The sequence below is a fragment of the Gadus chalcogrammus genome, chromosome 1 (genome assembly GCF_026213295.1).
Source record: "Gadus chalcogrammus isolate NIFS_2021 chromosome 1, NIFS_Gcha_1.0, whole genome shotgun sequence".
Taxonomy (NCBI): Eukaryota; Metazoa; Chordata; class Actinopteri; order Gadiformes; family Gadidae; genus Gadus; species Gadus chalcogrammus.
This window is the reverse complement of record NC_079412.1, coordinates 18,747,971-18,766,979: the sequence shown is the minus strand read 5'-3', so window position 1 is coordinate 18,766,979 and position 19,009 is coordinate 18,747,971. Positions and strand designations below refer to the sequence as shown.

General features: G+C 45.6%; 1 protein-coding gene across 1 annotated transcript in view; it reads right to left on the bottom strand.

The window, feature by feature from the left end:
- grm4 (glutamate receptor, metabotropic 4) overlaps positions 1–19,009 on the bottom strand; it is a 49,708-nt gene that overhangs the window by 29,724 nt on the left and 975 nt on the right. The window contains exon 2 of the mRNA XM_056594077.1: positions 52–187. Coding sequence (XP_056450052.1) covers positions 52–187 — 136 coding nt within the window. The remainder of the gene's footprint in view (positions 1–51; positions 188–19,009) is intronic.

Genomic DNA, 19,009 nt, shown 5'->3' with positions numbered 1-19,009 from the left:
TCTAGTTTTGTTGACAGCGTTTGTGGTTCAGGAGTGAGGGTGGGGGCTCACCTGATGTCATCCTCGTTGGCAAAGATGATGACCACGCGGGCGTTGGGGTTTTCACTCAGGCGACGGATGATTTTGTCAAACTCTCCGGTTCTGGGCTCGCGTGGGATCTTCACTGACTGGGAGATGCACAGACCCCCTGCAGAGACGGACCAAAGATAGAAAATGTGTCATTATCGGAAATACTCTATTAATACTCTACTAATATAGATGTCTTCTAATGTGTGCGTGTGCATGTGCGTGTGCGTGTGTGTGTGTGTGTGTGTGTGTGTGTGTGTGTGTGTGTGTGTGTGTGTGTGTGTGTGTGTGTGTGTGTGTGTGTGTGTGTGTGTGTGTGTGTGTGTAAATACATGATGTTATAATATACAAATATATAATTTTACTACTCTTTTTCAAGTTTGTGTAAAAGAGTATTATTTGCACAAAACAATTTCCCAAATGACGTCCATAGTCAATAATTGCCTTTAATCCATGACCTTCTTTGATGTTTTGGAGATTATGTAGCACCAAACAACAGAAGGAAATGTTGACGGTGTGAATACGAGCTCCCTTCAGAGGCCAAGCTAATCACCGCCAAGTCAAAGTTCATAAAAAGTCCACCGCTCAACAACGAAGCCACGGTTGTATTAACCCTAACCCTATATTCATAATTCCCTCAACGTAACAATTCCAGCGAATGCTTTCGGCGTCCTGCCAATACGCCACAGAGTGTGTGCACATGATAATGAGCCAGCATGACCTGCTGCAAAGCCAGTGCAGTGAGCAATCAATGCAACCACTACACAACATCTCTCTGGTGCAGGGTGCTCGCACACACACACAAGCACACACACACACACAAACACACACACACACACACACACACACACACACACACACACACACACACACACACACACACACACACACACACACACACACACACACACACACACAGGTACACACACACACACACACACCCCCCATGGATCATAAAACAAAGCCTAAGTCTGCCTTAGGTGGAGTTGGGGAAACTGAAAATTGGAGCAAGAGAACCGAGGCCAGAACAATATGGCCGGGGCTGACGTGCTTTTCCTTATGGGTGTAAGAAAAACCCCATCCGTTGGTTGGAGTCACCGGGATCCTGTATAGGCGACCAGCACCACCCCAGTGATTTTTTGCACCGCCCGCCGGTGTATACTTCAATGCAGCTTTCTCACAATCTCCACTTCTGCTATTTCCAACCGGAATGGGTTTGGGTTATTTCCCTTGCCCAGATATGATGCCGCGTCTCATGCTTGATCATGTCCCTGTGATTCCTTGACAGTTCTAGGCCCTGTGCATCGGCAGGCTAATGGATGAGCGATTCTTGCACAGGCGGGGATTCAATGGTTTGTTTGTGTGTAGTGGTCCATATCCTGGCTTGAAGGACATCTCTGTTTGTTTGTTATTTTGAGAGTTGTTGCTGTGGTTGATTTTCTACCTCCTTGAATCGAGGCTGTTGGTCAACCACACACAGCGTTAGCGTTTTCTGATCTCTTGTAACATTGAAGGAAGGAAAAGTACAGAGAAAAAAAAAGGCTTGGCCTGTACCCAGACCTGTTCTTATAATAAGTAATTCAATTTTAAATGGATAATGTATATTCCCACTGTCTTTGGCGAATCTCTAGAATTAAGTTTGTTTACCGAGTATACCCTTTGTGCTTGTAATATATTGTCAGCTACACTGGGACTATAGAAGCTGAGCAACTGCGATTTTAGTAGCTCTCTGGTTCTTCGAGGATGTTTAAATTATTCCATTCTATGTCTTTGCTTTGCTAGTGCCCCGCTCCCCCAATCCCTGAACATATGGTCAGTTGGAACAGCCTTTTCATTCACGTTTCGTTCCTTTAAACTAGTAGTAGCAAGCCTGTCTTTCGTGGCCTTCTCGAGGAATTACCAGAGCCAACAGTGGAATAAACCTAGTTCTAACACGTGTAATGATAACACTAATGCTACTTTCTATACATTATTACACAATGCATTTTTGTCCTGGTAAGTGGGTAAGCTGCTGGTAGGTTAGTAGGTGTAGATGTTATTAGATGAGTAGGTAGTTAGTAGTTATAGATGTCAACGGGAAAGAGCCTTTATCTCTGTGATCAGAGAATTATCAAAGGCACATTAAACGTGTTAACTTTTTCATTTTCTTTTTACAGAAATGTTCCTGGACGTGCAATTTTTCAATAATGCAATATCCATCAAGGGCCTTTTTATTCTTACATTACTGGAAATGTTTAGTACTCTATCGTGGTAACACAAGCTCATTATATCTGTCTATTTTATCAAAGATTTTTAACACCCTGCATGGAGTTAATATGTAAAAAAACAAAAGGGGTAATAGCTCGGTGGAGAGCAAGTATTTATTAACCAGATCCCTCCCATATCTACCATCCTCATCCAGAAAGATCACTAAAGACTTAACAAGACCACAGACTCCTAAGAGATGAAGAGTGGGAATGTCCATAAAGATATTGATCTTTATGGCAAATCATACTGCAATTAATACGACAGTAATCTAGTCTAATCAAGTCTTGAGATGAAAGCCCTTCTGTTAATGTAGTTTACTTTTCTGCATGGGTCAATTTATCTGCTTATAATTACACATATTTATTTGTTTTGATCGACTTATGAATCGTCTTCCGATTCATAATGTGGAGGAAAAATGTCAAGGCGTGCTCCAGAACAATTTCATGAGCAATAAACACCTGGAATACAGGAACACATGTTAACATTCAAAACATGACAGTACAATGTGTAAATCACAACTCAGTACTAAAACGCACTGCCAAGACGAGGAACCAAGAAACCTCATGCACTCTGATAAGCCGAGCTATGTGTCAAAATCACCTCTAAAAATAACATTCCCACAGAGTCTGTGTGTGTTTCTGTGTGTGTGTGTGTGTGTGTGTGTGTGTGTGTGTGTGTGTGTGTGTGTGTGTGTGTGTGTGTGTGTGTGTGTGTGTGTGTGTGTGTGTGTGTGTGTGTGTGTGTGTGTGTGTGTGTGTCAGTGAATGTGTGAGTGTGTGCGTGTGCGTGTGCGTGTTAAGACCAGGCCACTTCTCTCCTGGAAGCCTTCCCCACAAACGCTGTGCTTATCCTCATTTGAAACCCATGGGAGGAACACTGCTCCAGTCAACACAGGCCCCTACTCCGATTACTACACAGCGCTGTCTCACGTTCGCCGGATGGTTGTGCGGAGGGACCCATCATAGGTTCAGGTGGGCGTGGCACCCATGGGGTGCTGCCTGGGCATTAATAGCTTATTTATTGGGTGACCGTCAGCGGTAAATTATAATAATAGTAATAATGAAAACCCCCAGGTAAGGATGACTTGCTGAAACGTAAATACAGCAAAGTGAACAGACAATTATTATGCATCCCAAAACGCCACCTCCATTCCTGAGACAGTTCATATTAAAGCTGTCTCTGGAAAACAAAAACACACCATTGTTAGAACTGGATAATGTGGTGAGACACTTGTTGCACTGCTTGATCTGTCTAAAAGCACATTCAAGGGATGGGATTGTGTACTTGTTTTTTATTATTACAAGGCTAATATATTCTTTCTGGTTGCTAGCCAAGAATATATCAGGCTGACCTAGAAGAGCACATAAACGTCCACACAGAATACCTTGACTGTTGGTTAAATACCAACAGAGAGGAATCCCACAAAATCCAATAAAATCCATTGATCTATTCCTTCCTGCGTCTTAACAGATTGATTCGACTGTATCAGACTGCGGCATTCGAGTGATGAAGGACGAATCAACCGTGAAGTATGTCCAACATCCACCCTCTGAGCAAGAGATCGACACAGCCTTAAAGAACTACATCAAGGGAATGCAGTGTTGAATTAAGCAGCTTCCAGCCTGCCTATATTGGTTTAATATTATAGTTATTTTGGGGGTGTTTTCCCGGTGTTTTTTCCCTCCCTGTGTTAAATGAGTGAGGAGAGGAGAGGGGGGAGGTGTCGTGATAGGAGGACAGATAGGAAGGTATACATTAAGCAATCAGACACACTGCCCTTCAGTCTGAGGGCCCTAACGTAATCCCCGGCGACAGTATATCCACTCTGCTGAAGTGCCCCTGAGCCCTATAATGAATCCCTGCTATCTACAAACAGGGTTGCCTGCTTGGAAGCTGCTCCTGAGGGGAGAATCACAAGCTTCAATATGCCATTATTGGTTATTATTATTTATTAAAATATAACAAAATATTGTTGTCGTTCGTCGTTAGCATCATGCTGCCCTACTGACTCAGTCTGGAGTGACCAGGACCCAGTCCTTTCTTCTCAAAAATAACTTGAGAATTGCTCGCACAGGAAAAAGACAAGAGGAAGAAATGTCCTGTTCCAGTAGTATTGTCCGAGGGGAAAACACACAAAGGTGACAATGACAAATGGTGAGGGGTTTCTCTTAGTCGTCGCTTTTGATCATACGTACGACTGCCGTGAGTCCCACGGGTGAGTCATGACTCCCTCTCCCGCTTAATCTAACCATTGCAATTTCACCACATTTCTTTTTCCAAATGTAATTGCGATTCTAGTCGGTTTCAATAGAGGAGCGACCATACGCACTGTAGCTCAGGCTCTGTGTTAACATGGCGTTAACAAGCACTCAGGTAGGGTCTCCTTATAGTCTGAAACACAGTCCACGCTCACCATGTGTTAGTCTGCTCCCTTTTGTCCATTCTGCCTTATATTTCGTCATTGCTCTTTCTTAAGTAGAGCTATTTTACAGTATCAATTCTCCTGAGGATTAATAAAGTTCTAAAGATGTTTAATCAAACCATAAGAGTTTTGGACTGCAGCCCATTCTTCAAACTCCTCGAAGGAGATGTTTGACAGTTCAACAAGTTTCTTGCAAAGAGATTGATTCGGAGAGGAAAGCAGACAGACGGCAAAGAAATGGCACCCAGCCTTTTCAAAGTGTTGAGAAATTGTACTTATGGGAGGGCGGCTAAGAAATAAATGACTTTTTATAGGCTTGAATATGTGACATCATTCTTCATGCCCAAAAAAGCAAATCAGAAAACAAAAGCCTCTTTTGTGAATTCAAATGAGTTCTTGAGGAAGTGAAAAACCATTTCGGGCATTGTTTAGGCTGGACGATTTAAGGAGCTGCCAGGAAGCAGCCCGTTTGAAGCGAGCCAATTAGTGGAGAAGGGCCCGTATAGGGTGAAAACACTGAATGAACATCTTATTGTGGCAAGAGATTGAAAGGGGGTTGTTTTCTGGCTTAACAATGTGCATTGGAAATATGCAACGTTCAAATAGTCGAGTGGGCAGGAGTCCCAGCAGCTTGTTTCCAACTCCCACCTGCTTGACATGTAGCTGTAAATCTCATTTACCCTGGAAGTAAATATTAAGTTCTATGGATGTGAGGATGACTTAACTATGAAATGCTGTTTAAACTGCATCGCATAGATTCATATATTGAGCGGGTGTTTAGTCAGTAGAAAAGGCATCGTAAGCTAAGCGACGCTGTGTCTCGTGGTTGAAAAATATCCACATTTAGGAAATTATTTTACCAGGGAATTGTTAGCAGAAAGTGAGCTGAGCAAGAGTGGTTTCTGCTCCTGCTGACGGTTAAGAATCAAATAAACATAAGCTTGAAAAAAATGACTTTCTGTCCCCCGTGCCATTTATCAAATGGCTTTGCAATGTGCTCTGGGGGAGATTCTCTGACTATTAGGGAGTTTGATACACCCCTCCTGGTGGGTAGAACTGCTCCCTTGGGCATGCAGTTGCAAACAATACACACACACACACACACACACACACACACACACACACACACACACACACACACACACACACACACACACACACACACACACACACACACACACACACACACACACACACACACACACACACAGACAGACACAACCTTGTTTTTCAATAAAGTGTGCCGCAATGTTCTGGGCTCTGAAACTGACATTTATTTATTTAGCGGCTGTTTACTGTCACGGCGATGTGAAGCAGCGGTAAATTAATACTTTTTGTGACAATATCCGCCTTGTGTACGATTTAATAGACTGAGGCTTTTTTGCCACTGGATTTGGGGCTGTTTTGTGACAGCTGTAACAGGTGATGGGCAGCCCTGGGCACACAGAGGGATAGAGATGTCTGAGGGCACAGCTTAACATCCACAGCAGCCTACGCAGGGAAACAACTCACAAGGCTTGGTCTGAGGACAAGGTGTACCCAGTCTCACTGATTAGACTTTAGATTAATATCTAAAGTCTGAAGACGGAGAGGATACCCGGGCAAACGGGGGCGGGTCAAGAACTTTCGCCATGATTTTTTTCGACCAATCGGATTGCTGGAGCTGGGGATGTGTTTGGGCGTAACGGCCAAATGCAAACTCGACCAACAGTGGGCTCAACACCACTGTAGAATACACATTAAAATCCTGTCGTGGAAATATTAATTGTAACTATAATATACAAATATATATATTAATTATATTAACCTTTTATATATAATTATATAAAAGGTTAGTCAATCTAAAATGAATTTTACACATTCTCCTTGGCCTAGGTATACGTCCCATCCTCTGTAATTGAAAGCTGTTAAGATTTTTTGCATTAACATTGCCACTGTAGCCACGAAGTCTGATACTGGGGTCATGCCAATCGACTGACTTCTTTTTCTTCTTCTTTGGGTGTTGTTTTAGATTCCTTTAACTGTCTTGGGGCCTCACTTGCAGACTTCCTGCAGACATATCCATTTCACCCATAGTGTATTCCAATTTAGCTTGGCCTCTCCCGCCAAGGATGACCTCAGCCATGGCCAATTCTAAACTCCCCAGAATATTTACATAACGCAGCGGGAAACCAGATGTAAATCATCCCCATGCCGTTTCTGATTTCCAGCCAAGGCTATGTGCCGTCTCCTCCCAGAAGGTCTCTTCAATCTAATCTGTGCTGCATCGAATGCACGTACAAAATCATTTACAAAAAAACACATTATATCTATTTGTATTGATGCATAATATATTAGAATATTAGCAACAAAAAAAAAGGATTTCGATAAACTGAACTAGCAGAAAAGCATTGGCTTCTACAAGCAGTAGTGCTGCTTGGTATCCATTGGATACGGATATGGATGACCCGGCTAAGGGGCCGTGACAGCACTCTATGGGAACACAGCAGGTATAACTACTGCTACACGCGCCGGCCTTGGAGGTGATGGATCAAGAGTAAGCATGTGTTGGCATGTCTATTTACTTAACCCAAACAGTGACCACGGGTAACAGTAATGTATCTGTCAGCAGCCCTGCCCGGCTACCGGGGGGGAAAATCCAATTTATCTTTAGAGCACATAAGACGCTCTTAGGGGCCCCAGAGAGCATCATGTGACAGGAAATGTTATTTCACACATAATCTTCCCTTAAAAGTGGGCTCCCAGCAGGTGCCGAGAACATGGCAGACGTTATTCGATATTACATGCGTCGTTGCCGTGTGCTGGGCTCTTCCTGACTATTGGAGAGTAAAACACGCCCACACACACACACACACACACACACACACACACACACACACACACACACACACAGACACACAGACACACAGACAGACAGACAGACAGACAGACAGACAGACAGACAGACAGACAGACAGACAGACAGACAGACAGACAGACAGACACACACACACACACACACACACTTTTATACACTCAGGGAATGCAGCTATCGATTAGGGGGGCAGATCTACGATCATGCTGAAGGGAGAGCTTCCTGTCACACACACACACACACACACACACACACACACACACACACACACACACACACACATTGTTTTGAAGTACCGCAGCTTCCTGCTCTCCACACCTACCTGCTGAGCTCTTTATGGGTACTTCTAAGTGTACTTTTAAACCTGGCAAATCCCTTTCCATAATGACTCCAAACCATTGGTTATGGCCTTTTCCCCACCATTATGTTAAAAAGAAATCCATTACGGATCCATTGTTCTTTGTTTTTATGTTTGGTGTGCCTCTGTGCCCACCCAGACATCCGTATAAACTTTTATCTCAGAAGGTGAATGTAAAGGATTATGGGATGTTGTCAAATCCCTTTTGTGTGTTGGCAACTTGGCAGCACTTTGATATGGAAACCGAGAAGAAGGTCGATACGTATCAGTGTGTGCACAGAATCCCTAGGATCAGCAGTATTCACTGTTTTGGGAACTTGATATGGAACATAACTTATTTAAGTCTTGCAACCCGATTTTGGGGTGATGACGTGGGTGGTTTAGAAGTAATAGACAAAATTGAAAACTGTTTCCAGGAAGAATAAGAGACTTAATCTAAATCATTCTCCAGTATTCTGTTCTAAATGGTTTCACTTGCCAGGTCCCGAATAAATAAATAATGCCAAAATGGTCCCGGGGCCAACTGTAAATTCGACTTCAGAAGGCCTAAATGATTAAAACTGCGATGTTTCGTATGAAAGGTAAATGATTCATAAGTAAAAGAGAAAAACTTTCCCTCGGAGCGTTGAGTGATGTGCTTTCCGACACGGGGATTGAAAAAAAATGACTCACTTGACAAGCGTGAGACTTGCCTTGTAACCCACAGAGAATGTGTGGAAGAATGGGATTAAACGCCGCGCACTGCAGCTGCCCGTGAGCCACAGCGAGCGCCAAAGGTGCTGTCAAATCAGCGAGCGCGAGTGGGAGGGAAGATTCAACTGTAGTAGGCCTGGAAGGTCCCATTGCCCAGGAGTTGCTGGAGAATATTAACCTTTCACTGCATGCAGTGTTGGGCACAATTGAGAATGGCAGGACGGCTGGTCTAGTGGGAGGCTCTGTTACACCCTCTAATTTCTATTTGGTAGCTTTCCCTGAGCCTGTTTGCTGTGCTATGCCTGTATTTGATGTTGTGGGGCCGTGTTTGATGGGGATTTCATGCTATCAAAGCAAGGGCGTGAACTGTGGATATGCCTTGCATATGCTGTCTAACATCATATCCATTTGTGAAACGCATACCGTACGTGTTATATCCCGAAAGAGATGAAACTGTTAATAGCATTAATGTTTGTTGACAGTGTCTGATGCCCTACAACATGAGACGTAAATGAGCCCGGGATGCGGTGTGTGAGTGGATGCGGTTGCTTTTTATATCTGGATGGTAGGATCCCCCAGTCTGCGTTCCTCCTCAAGATTTCTTCCATGCTAATTAAGGTACTTTTTGTGGTAGTTCTTGCCCTCTTGGGGGCTAGGGTCAGGGGGGTGTCATAGATATATGGTCTGTTAAGCCGTTTGAGACTGTACCAGTGATTAGGGGCTATTCAAATAAAATTGAATCGAATTGAATTATACCTAGCATGATTCAAACCATATGTTGATTTGAACATCGCTGATGATTCAGCCACACACTGCTGCAAGTCATTGATGTTCGTAGGCTCCTTCCACCCGCTTGAACAGCACACTGCTTAGAGAGATTTAAATTTGAGTGCAAACCCAACACAGATGCGTGCAAACTCAGTGCTGGGGGCGGTTGTGTTGAACGTTAGCCTGCCAGTTGTAAACAAGGTTGATGTTACATAGAGCTGTTCTCTCCACGCATGGACACACACACAAACACACTCACACACACACACACACACACACACTCACACACACACACACACACACACACACACACACACACACACACACACACACACACACACACACACACACACACACACACACACACACACACATGCAGGCAAGTTTGTGGTCTTAATCCCTGACCCAAATGTTTGCGGACATATACATACACACATGCGCACACATAAAAACGCACACACACAAAAACAAGTAATCAATTATCTTTACAAACACACAATCACTCATGCACGCATGTGTGCGAGCAATCAACTATTCACACAAACACACATGCAAATACAAATACAAAAACACACATACGCAATCACTCATGCACAAGAACAGACACAGACACACATACAGACACACCCTCAACCACTCAAACAGAAACAAGCACACACGGCACATCCGTTCCCCTGGTGCTCTCTGTCCTACCTGCAGCCAGCGTGAAGGCAGCAGGCTGCTGCTCTGTAAAGGAGAGAACGCAGTAGCAGAGTGTGGGCCTGACGCCCTGTCAACTCAATTCACCTCATATCTCCTTCAGCCTCCTGGAGGCCTGCACAGACATCATCGCTGCTTAATGAGGCCTAGCCCAAAGAGCAGCTGTCAGCAGGCTAAAGAGGGATTTCCTCTTTCGGAGGATTTTGAAATAAAGCGCTACGCACTGCTTGGCCTAATGGAATTCAATATTCATTTGTTGTCTCGCTCGCTCCCTCTCGCTCTCGCTCTCTGTCTCTGTCTCTTTCCCTCTCCCTCTTGCTTGCTCCGCCCCCTCTTCCTCTCGCCTGCTCTCTCTTCCTTCATGGCGACTGCCCTTGTCGAGGTTACTTAACAGTGATTAAGTAGCTGGACCCCTGTGGTTTAAACAGACTGGACAACTAGCTTGCTCTCTTACTCTGGGTGCTAGAGATAGTAAAAAGCTTTTCGAACATCAATATTAATCAAACAGAATCACTATAAAGCAAAACTGCAAAATAAGCCAGTGTCCATTGCAATGCCTCGGAAATAAAAGTGCAGAGGTGAAGATGTTAAATGACAAAAGCAGAGCTCAAATCTTTTCCATCAGGGGTTCCTTCCCGCTCTGAACAACTCTCAGACTCCTGCATTGTGCTCTGTGAGTTTTGTCTGCAAATGATCTGCCGTCGACTTTTCACATTTTTTATTGCATTGCCACTCTTCTTCATCGCTGGTCGTCACGTACCCCAGGACTTCAAGGACTGTTAACTTCACTCTGTGTGTCTCTGGTTTTCACATTATTGATCTTTCCGTCACCTTTATGAAAGAACCATTTGAACTACCGCCATTTATATCCGGCCTCTTTTTTTGATAGTCACTCATGCATTCCTTTATAATAAATGATCCAACCCTTGATTTGAATGTTGATGACTAACCCTTCTCGCAGAGATGATCAATGTGGCACCTCAGAATTCAGTTTGGTATAAATAATAAAAAATAATTTGTGATAATCAAAATAGCATTTACTTGATGGAAATATGCATTGTGTGCCAACACCAAACATGTTTGTTGTGCTTGTATCATCAAATCCGCTGAGATTTCCATCGGTTATGTTAGAAAGCTTGTTTGGAAGCTGCTTTTATGCAGTGATTTCTCCCTGCTTACTGCACACGTCCAAATATAGAAAGCACCAGCACAGTTCAAGAACCAACGTGGGTGGGCGATAAATGATAGAGATAACAATTCTGCAATGTGGCAGAATACAAAGAACTGTCTTCAATTGCTATTAAAAGAGCAATTAATGGTCAAACTAAATCGTATTGCGCAGGCTTAAAATGGTTCCCGACATGCATAATAGAGATTTCACGGACGAGAGGCAGGAGCAGACGAGAGACAGACTGTAGTAGGGGCAGGCAATTTGACCAGGAGACACGCAAGCATGGACAAACACAGTGTCTGTACACTGCATTGTGTACAGACCACTTGAAAGGGCAGCGAGATTAATTCACATGCTTTCAGGTTATCTTGCCAACAAGGATACACATACACATGCGCACACAAACACAAACACCCTTCTGTATGTTATGTGATACTATAAAATGAGCATAATGCAAATAACTAATTCACTCTTTTTTTTTTGTAAATGCAGACGTCTGCCAATACATGATAATTCAGTAATACATGCGTATAATCAGAGTACCGTCTAACTTCTTCTGCTGGAATTCTATTAACACCAAAAAGGAAATCTATAGCGCAATCCATCAGTACAATTTTTGCGTCTTTTCTTTAATTATCCCAGAACGCATTGATTCCTAGTTGTCCTATTGGCTGCCGCATGATGCTTCAGCAGAGCAGCCCCATATGAAAGCAATACAGATACAGAAATTGAATGAGAACTATTTATATTAAAATGAGCTAGGCCAGAAAATACTTTCCCTCCAGTTTCCTAACGATGCTTGACAATCATTGCCTCTTTGATTCTCCGACTGCGTCAGAGCACTCTGTCTTCAAAAAGTTCCAGTGCAGCATGGGTAGTTCCGCACATATTAAATTACAATAATATTAGCATGTGAATTACATTGGCCCCAAGGTCTCAAGTCTTTTCATTTAATTATCATTTATTAACATGAGTGTACAAATCTAATTTTAATGTTCTGTTTAATAATATTACAGATTATTCTAGTTAAACTTCTGTTATATACCATAGCCTGCACGCTTGATGGCCAAGCAGAGACCTTGGCTTTGGCCGTGCTTTTCGGCTGAAAGCACTTCTACACATTTGTAGAAGAAGCAAAGATAATAGCACCGATTATCTCTCAATTATACCTCCCAGCCATAATGGTAAACAACAGACTCTTGCTCAGGTACGACTGCGACTGGGAGTGCACCTCACTCCTGAATGGCCCCTATTGGTTCACACACGCACCATGTCAGAGTTCTTTGTGAGATGCTGGCGGGCGAGATGTCGTGGGGCAGTTATCATTCCCACAACAGTCAATTCACTTTGTCAGTGCCCAAGCCCAGGTGAGAGACACATTTTTATCGCATGGTTATTAAAATAGGGTTTACACACTACAGTTACTAGTGAGATAGTCAGCGTAACACAGTTGGTCCAAATCGTTATTCCGAAGTGTGTGACATTACTTCTGTGCTCACGTCAGTCTTCTCACATCTTATACATCAATCAAAGACTGACATTGGGGTCATAGCATGGCTCGCATTCATCCTCCTCCTTAAATATCTCCTTATTCCATGAAAGATTTATTTTCCCTTTTACCAGACAACCTTTGTCTCGAAATCTGTCTTGATCTAGACCTTGCCAGATTAACAGACACAATTCCTCTGCCTTGAACTGTATGTTCAAACAAACACACACAAATGCACGCACAGGCAAACGTCATAACATTTCACGTGCTCATGCATTCACTCCATGTTATTCATTAATATGAGCTTGTAGAGATCCTGAACAACCAACACACTTACTATTCACAACATGCTTTTACTTTTCTATCAAGAAAGTCAGTCAGGTAGACCCAGAACCAGCAACACAGGTTCGAAAGTACCATAATGCATTCAACCTTATTTCTATTTCCACTCGAGATTATACATTCATATTATTTTTGGGCTGAGAGCTACTGAAGTAATTTCTTAAAGGCTTTGGGCTGCTGAAAGCCCATTACATATTCATTCATTCGCTTCAGACGTTTCATTTTTGCACAAGAAGACTATCTGAATGGTCAAGGAGGCACAAAACCTCACTGTTTGCAAAGGTGTTCGTTGTTACTAAGTGCTTTTTCTTTTCAAAAGATCTTTTCACATAGTGGTATTAAGAATAAGTTATATTCAATGTCAAAGCAGGAGGATATTATGGTCTTAAAAAAGAGACGATAATGCAGAGGGTTGACTTAAATATAAAATTGACTTAATACCAGTTAAGTAGTATATACCGGAATTTATTTCCTCTATCATGACATAAAGTTTGGATATTGCTTGTATCAATTATTTTACTGATATTTACCGATGTGATTAAATTCGTAAGTTCTTTATTTTTTACATGTTGTCCGAGAGTTTCAGACAACTTGCTTGCTTAATATTGATAATGGTCCTCGTGGAGTCCGAATAAATTAAAGCTGCGCTATTCAACCTTTCTACTGCAGCTATTTGCTCCTTTAAAAAACATCTGAACCACAAAGTTCCTGAAGAGTGAAAACATGCCCATCCACAAGTCAATCTACTCGGGAATTTATTCTCATGTGCAAAACATTCCAGTGTTTCCAGGCTGTTCCGATAATTCAGCTGAGCTCAGATTTTCTTATCTGTAGAAATATTTCCTGTTCCCTGTTCCCTGTCAGTACATCTCCCCCCAAATGGGCTCTCATTCGAATAGTCTGAATATTCAACCGATTTACTGCCAAGCAAAGAGCAGGGCTTTTAATGAACTACCTCAGCTAATGTCAATCCTTGCAACACATGTCACCCCGCTCAACGGCTGAGAATCGATCTTCCCTTCCCTTTATCGCACGTGCGTGTCTTACTATGTGATTCCGTGGCACTTCCCCTCAAGCCCCTATACATGGCTTGCTTGCTGCATTACCTTCATTAGCTCCCTGTGTGAGTCTGGGGAGGGGGGCTGAGCGGTGAGGCCCAGAGCTGGCGGGGGGGGGGGGGGGGGGGGGGGGAGAAAGCGGGAGGGTGGGGGAGACCCACGGAGACAGGGAGAGAGTGGAGCGCTAGCTATTAGATGGGGTGGGGGTGGGGGGGGGTGTTCTCCATGATAGACCCACCACCCTCCAGCCCCCCACACAGTCAACCCCTTCAACGTCAGCGTCGCTGCAGCATCCATTTGCTCTCGGAGACACTCGAGTTAAGAGAACAGCATCATCCACGCCCCTCTGGAGGGCTCTGTGCGAATGGAGGTCTCGCTTGGTGAACGGAAATGTTTCCACTTATCACGAGACGCACTTCTCCGTCCCCATAGGAAAATGATGAATGTAAACAAACCGCTGTCAGTGGAGTGGCAAAGTGACAGATGTTTCGGGGCGAACACGTAGTTTTTTGCGCAATCCATTCACAGCAGCACATTATCGTTACAATCACAGCCACGGCGGTAATGTGTGTCGACACGGCGGCGGCGTACGAGTGTATCAAACCCCACGTCTGGGGCAGTGATGATATTGCCGTTATATTGGATGGTCGTTTATCTGGGCCGGCATTAACTATTTATAACCTGGTGCTCTTTCCCTCTGTCGGAGGTGTCCTCCGTCGTGCAATGTCCACACTCGATTTGAAAGTGGAACAAACGTGGCACTCGATGACTGAGTGTTGATATCCCAAGGCCCTGAGCCAAACAAACTCAAATACCAGGAGTTGTAGAGGGGCTCCTCTGTGTTTGGTTACACGTCGGTGATTGCAAGGTAATCTTAGCTTCAGGTGTACTTCCTTTGGAAAGAAATATATGAAGAAACTATGTGTTGGCTTCGAGGTCCGCTGGTGAATTCACCAAGAAGCCCATAATTCATCTTGGAGCCATCCATTGTTGAGCCTTGTCATCCCTGCACTTTTCAACCAATATAGATATAATACTCAGAAAAGGCTATATTTTTGTTAACATAGAGCTTTAGTCTTATCACCCATACATCAGCATATTTTATGAGTGTGGTTGCTACTGCAAGCACATCTACTGTTCTTAAGTTTTCTTTATTCCGTTTGCCTGTTTTTTGTGCAGCTAACGACTCCTGCATACTTTCAGCTGCAGAAATCATTAAACTATCAAAAATAGCTCTCTAACATCATGAAGGCTTATCTCAGCGTTTTTCAACTCTTTCAACTTTTTAAACTATAACAAAACGCATTCTGGTTGCGTTATGCCTCAGCGTTGTTAAATACTTGATCCTGATTGGTCAATAACCTTCCAAGGGTGTACATTATCTTTTAACAGTTCAGATTCTATTCCCTACAAAACTATCCACCTCATGGTTCCTGGATTATACAAAAGCAAAGAAAGAACAATCGATTTGCAGCTGATTAAGTCAATAAAACAAACACCCTGTAGATGAAAGCAACTGATATCTCATCACTGTTGGTAAACAATGTGGTGGAACAAGCCCCCTGAAAGTGCCAGGACCGCTGAGTCGCTAACCAGCTTCTGCAAGAGAATCCAGACTCACTTGTTTGGAGTTCACCTGGACTCTACAATGTAATGGGCGTGAGGTTGGACCCAAGAACAGCACAGACTGAGACCAGCGTTGGAACAGTTCAACAGATTATTGTCCAAACAGCGTCTTAAAATCCACAGAAGGTACACAAGAATAGTCCACAACCTGAGCTAGCCAAAACAGTCAGACTTTCTAGCAGAGACCTCCGGGGATGGAATCCAAGCAAACTGGAGGCAGACAAGGGGCGAGCAGGCAGAGGGGTCAGGGACAGAAGGCTGTTTAGGTTACCAGGGCAGGGGCGACGAGGACGGGTCAGGGACAAGCAGGGTCGAAACCAAGGAAGCAATCCGGGAAATAATACTAGAGAGCTTTGCATGATGCTAAAGACAATATAGCAGAGATTGAGTGCAAAGAGTGGGTTTAAATCAGGTGAGGGAAAACAGGTGAAGGTGGTTGTGAGGTGGGAGTGGCAGGCAGGTGATCAGGAAAAGTACTGGCAGAGCTGGCAGTAGGATGGAAAGCCAGGAGGGGATCATGACAGTACAGAGCTGGCAGTAGGATGGACAGCCAGGAGCAGATCATGATAGTAACCCCCCCCCCCCCCCCCCCCCCCCCGGCAATGGACGGCCCCAGACCCGAGCTGGGAGGGTGGAGGAGGCCCGAAGGAGTGCTAAAATTCCTCAGAGGCAGCAGAGTCTACGTCCTCCACAGCAGCAGAAGAAGAAGATGAGCAGGAAGAGGCTGCCACATCGGTGCCCCCCCCTCACCAGAGGATCAGAAGTTCCATCAGCAGATGGGCCCGCAGAAGGTGGAAGTGAGGACGGGGCAGGCTGGTCAGGATGCAGACGGTGAAAGTCTGAAATGAGCTGAGGGTCCACTCTGAACCGAGCCGGCACCCAGGAGCGCTCCTTCGGACCGTACCCCTCTCAATCCACAAGATACTGCATCCCACGTCCACGGCGGCGAGAGCGAAGGAGGCGCCTGACAGCGTACACAGGACCGCCATCAATGAGCTGAGGAGGCAGAGGAGGCGGCATGGGAGGAACCAGAGGACTTTCTTGGACTGGCTTGATCCTGGAGACATGGAACGTTGGGTGGATCCTCATGGACCGGGGAAGCCGAAGATGTACCGCCTCTGGGTTGATGATGCGAGCGATGGGAAAGGGCCCAACAAGCTTGCGGTTCTCCACCTTTATGGGCAGGTCACGGGTAGAAAGCCAGACCCTCAGGCCAACCTGGTAGGCAGGAGCAAGAGTGCGGCGGCAGCGTAGCGGTCAACAGACTTGAGGAGAGCAGTACGTGCCTGGTCCCAGGTACGCCGGCAACGGTGAACGAAGGCTTGTGCCGTTGGGCAGGCAGCCTACCTCTCTTGGTTGGCAAATAATGGGGGCTGATACCCATAGGCGCACTGGAAGGGTGAAAGTCCAATGGGAGAGCAGGTGAGGGTGTTGTGGGAATAATCAGACCAGGAAGCAGGGTTGTGGTTGATCAAGCAGCAAAGAGTGGTCTTCAAGTCCTGGTTCATTCTCTCAGTCTGCCCATAGGACTGGGGGTTGAAGCCAGAAGACAGACTGACGGAGGCCCCAACTAGACAAAACTCCTTCCAGAACATAGATGTGAACTGGGGCCCAATGACAATGTCAGTGGGCAGTCCATGGAGACGAAAGATGTTCTGGAGAACCAGTTCAGCTGTCTCTTTGGCAGAGGGAAGATTGGAAAGGGGAATGAAGTGAACCATCTTGCTAAAATGGTCGACAACTGTGAAGATGGCAGTGTGGCCTTTGGATGTAGGTAGGCCAGTTACAAAGTCGGCCGATGAGGAACAGGCAATGGGTGCAGGAAGCCGGCTGTTGGACGACGAGAGGTCTTGTTCTGGTTACACACAGGACAGGCGTTGACATAGCCTCGGACATCCTCCTCCAGTGATGACCACCAGGAGCGCTGCAGCAGGAGGTCTCGGGTCCACTGAATGCCAGGGTGGCAGGTGAGCCGGGAAGCATGCTCCCACTGGAGCACATCGGAACGGAGGTGAGCCGGAACAAACAAGTGGTCAGGGGGACAGGAACTAGGACCAGCCTGGTCCTCAGTGGCAGCCCGCACCCTCTCCTCTATCTCCCAAGTGACAGAGGCAACGAGACAGGGGGCCGGGACGATGTTGGAGGGCTCAACCGTTTCTTCAGGACACTCTGGAAAGTGCATCTGGTTTATTGTTATGAGACTCGGGTCGATAGGACAGTGATAGGACAAGTTGAACCTGTCAAAGACCAGTGACCAACGGGCCTGTCTGGAATTCAGTCCCTTGGCAGATCGAATATATATATTCCAGGTTGCGATGATCAGTCCACACAATGAATGGCACCTTGGCTCCCTCTTGCCAGTGGCGCCACTCCTCCAAGGCCAGTTTCACCGCCGCTAGTTCCAGGTTTTCGACCCCTGCACCAGAGTCAAGTTCCCCGTTTCCCCTGAAGAAGTCCGGGTCCCAGTCCCGGAGTTCCCCAAGTTCCCTGTTTCCCCTGAACCAGTCCGGGTCCCAGCCCCGGAGTCCCCAAGTCCCCCATTTTCCCTGAAGCAGTCCGGTTCCCAGTCCTGGAATTCCCTCGTTTCCCTGTGTCCCCTGAAGCAGACCGGGTCCCAGCCCCGGAGTCCAGTCCCGAGTCCCAAATTAACGCTTCCGGGTCACGAGCCTGCTCTCAAGCCCAGCAGTGTCAAGCCCACCGCCGCATTCCCCGTTACCAAGTCCGGTTCACCTCCTGAGTCCAGCGACCCCAAGCACACACCCAGGTTTGCCCAACCATCGTGCGGACCTCAGGTGGTTTCTTTACCTATTGGTCAGCTGCGGGTCCGCCCTCCTGATTTGCCATGCTGGTTCCGGCGTTGTCCAGGCCGCCCTCCTAAGCAGTTCAGCCAGCATCCCCTCCGTCCACCTCAGGAGTCCAACCGGCATCCAGGCCGTCCTCCCGAGCAGTCCAGTCGGTCCATCCGTCATCCCGTCATCCCCCCCCCCCCCTGTTTTGACTTATATTTTGTTTAGGGACGTCTGGAAGCCATCCCATAGAGAGGGGGTACTGTCGGGGTCCTGGGTTTGTGTTTCTTGTGTTGGACTTTTATGTTGGTTTTTCAGTTGTATCTCCTGGGCTTGAACTTCCTGTGTTTGTTTGTAGTCTTCCATGTGCTTCAGTTTGGTTACCCTTGTCTTGTGATTCTGTGTCTCCTCGCCTCACCTGAGTCCCGCC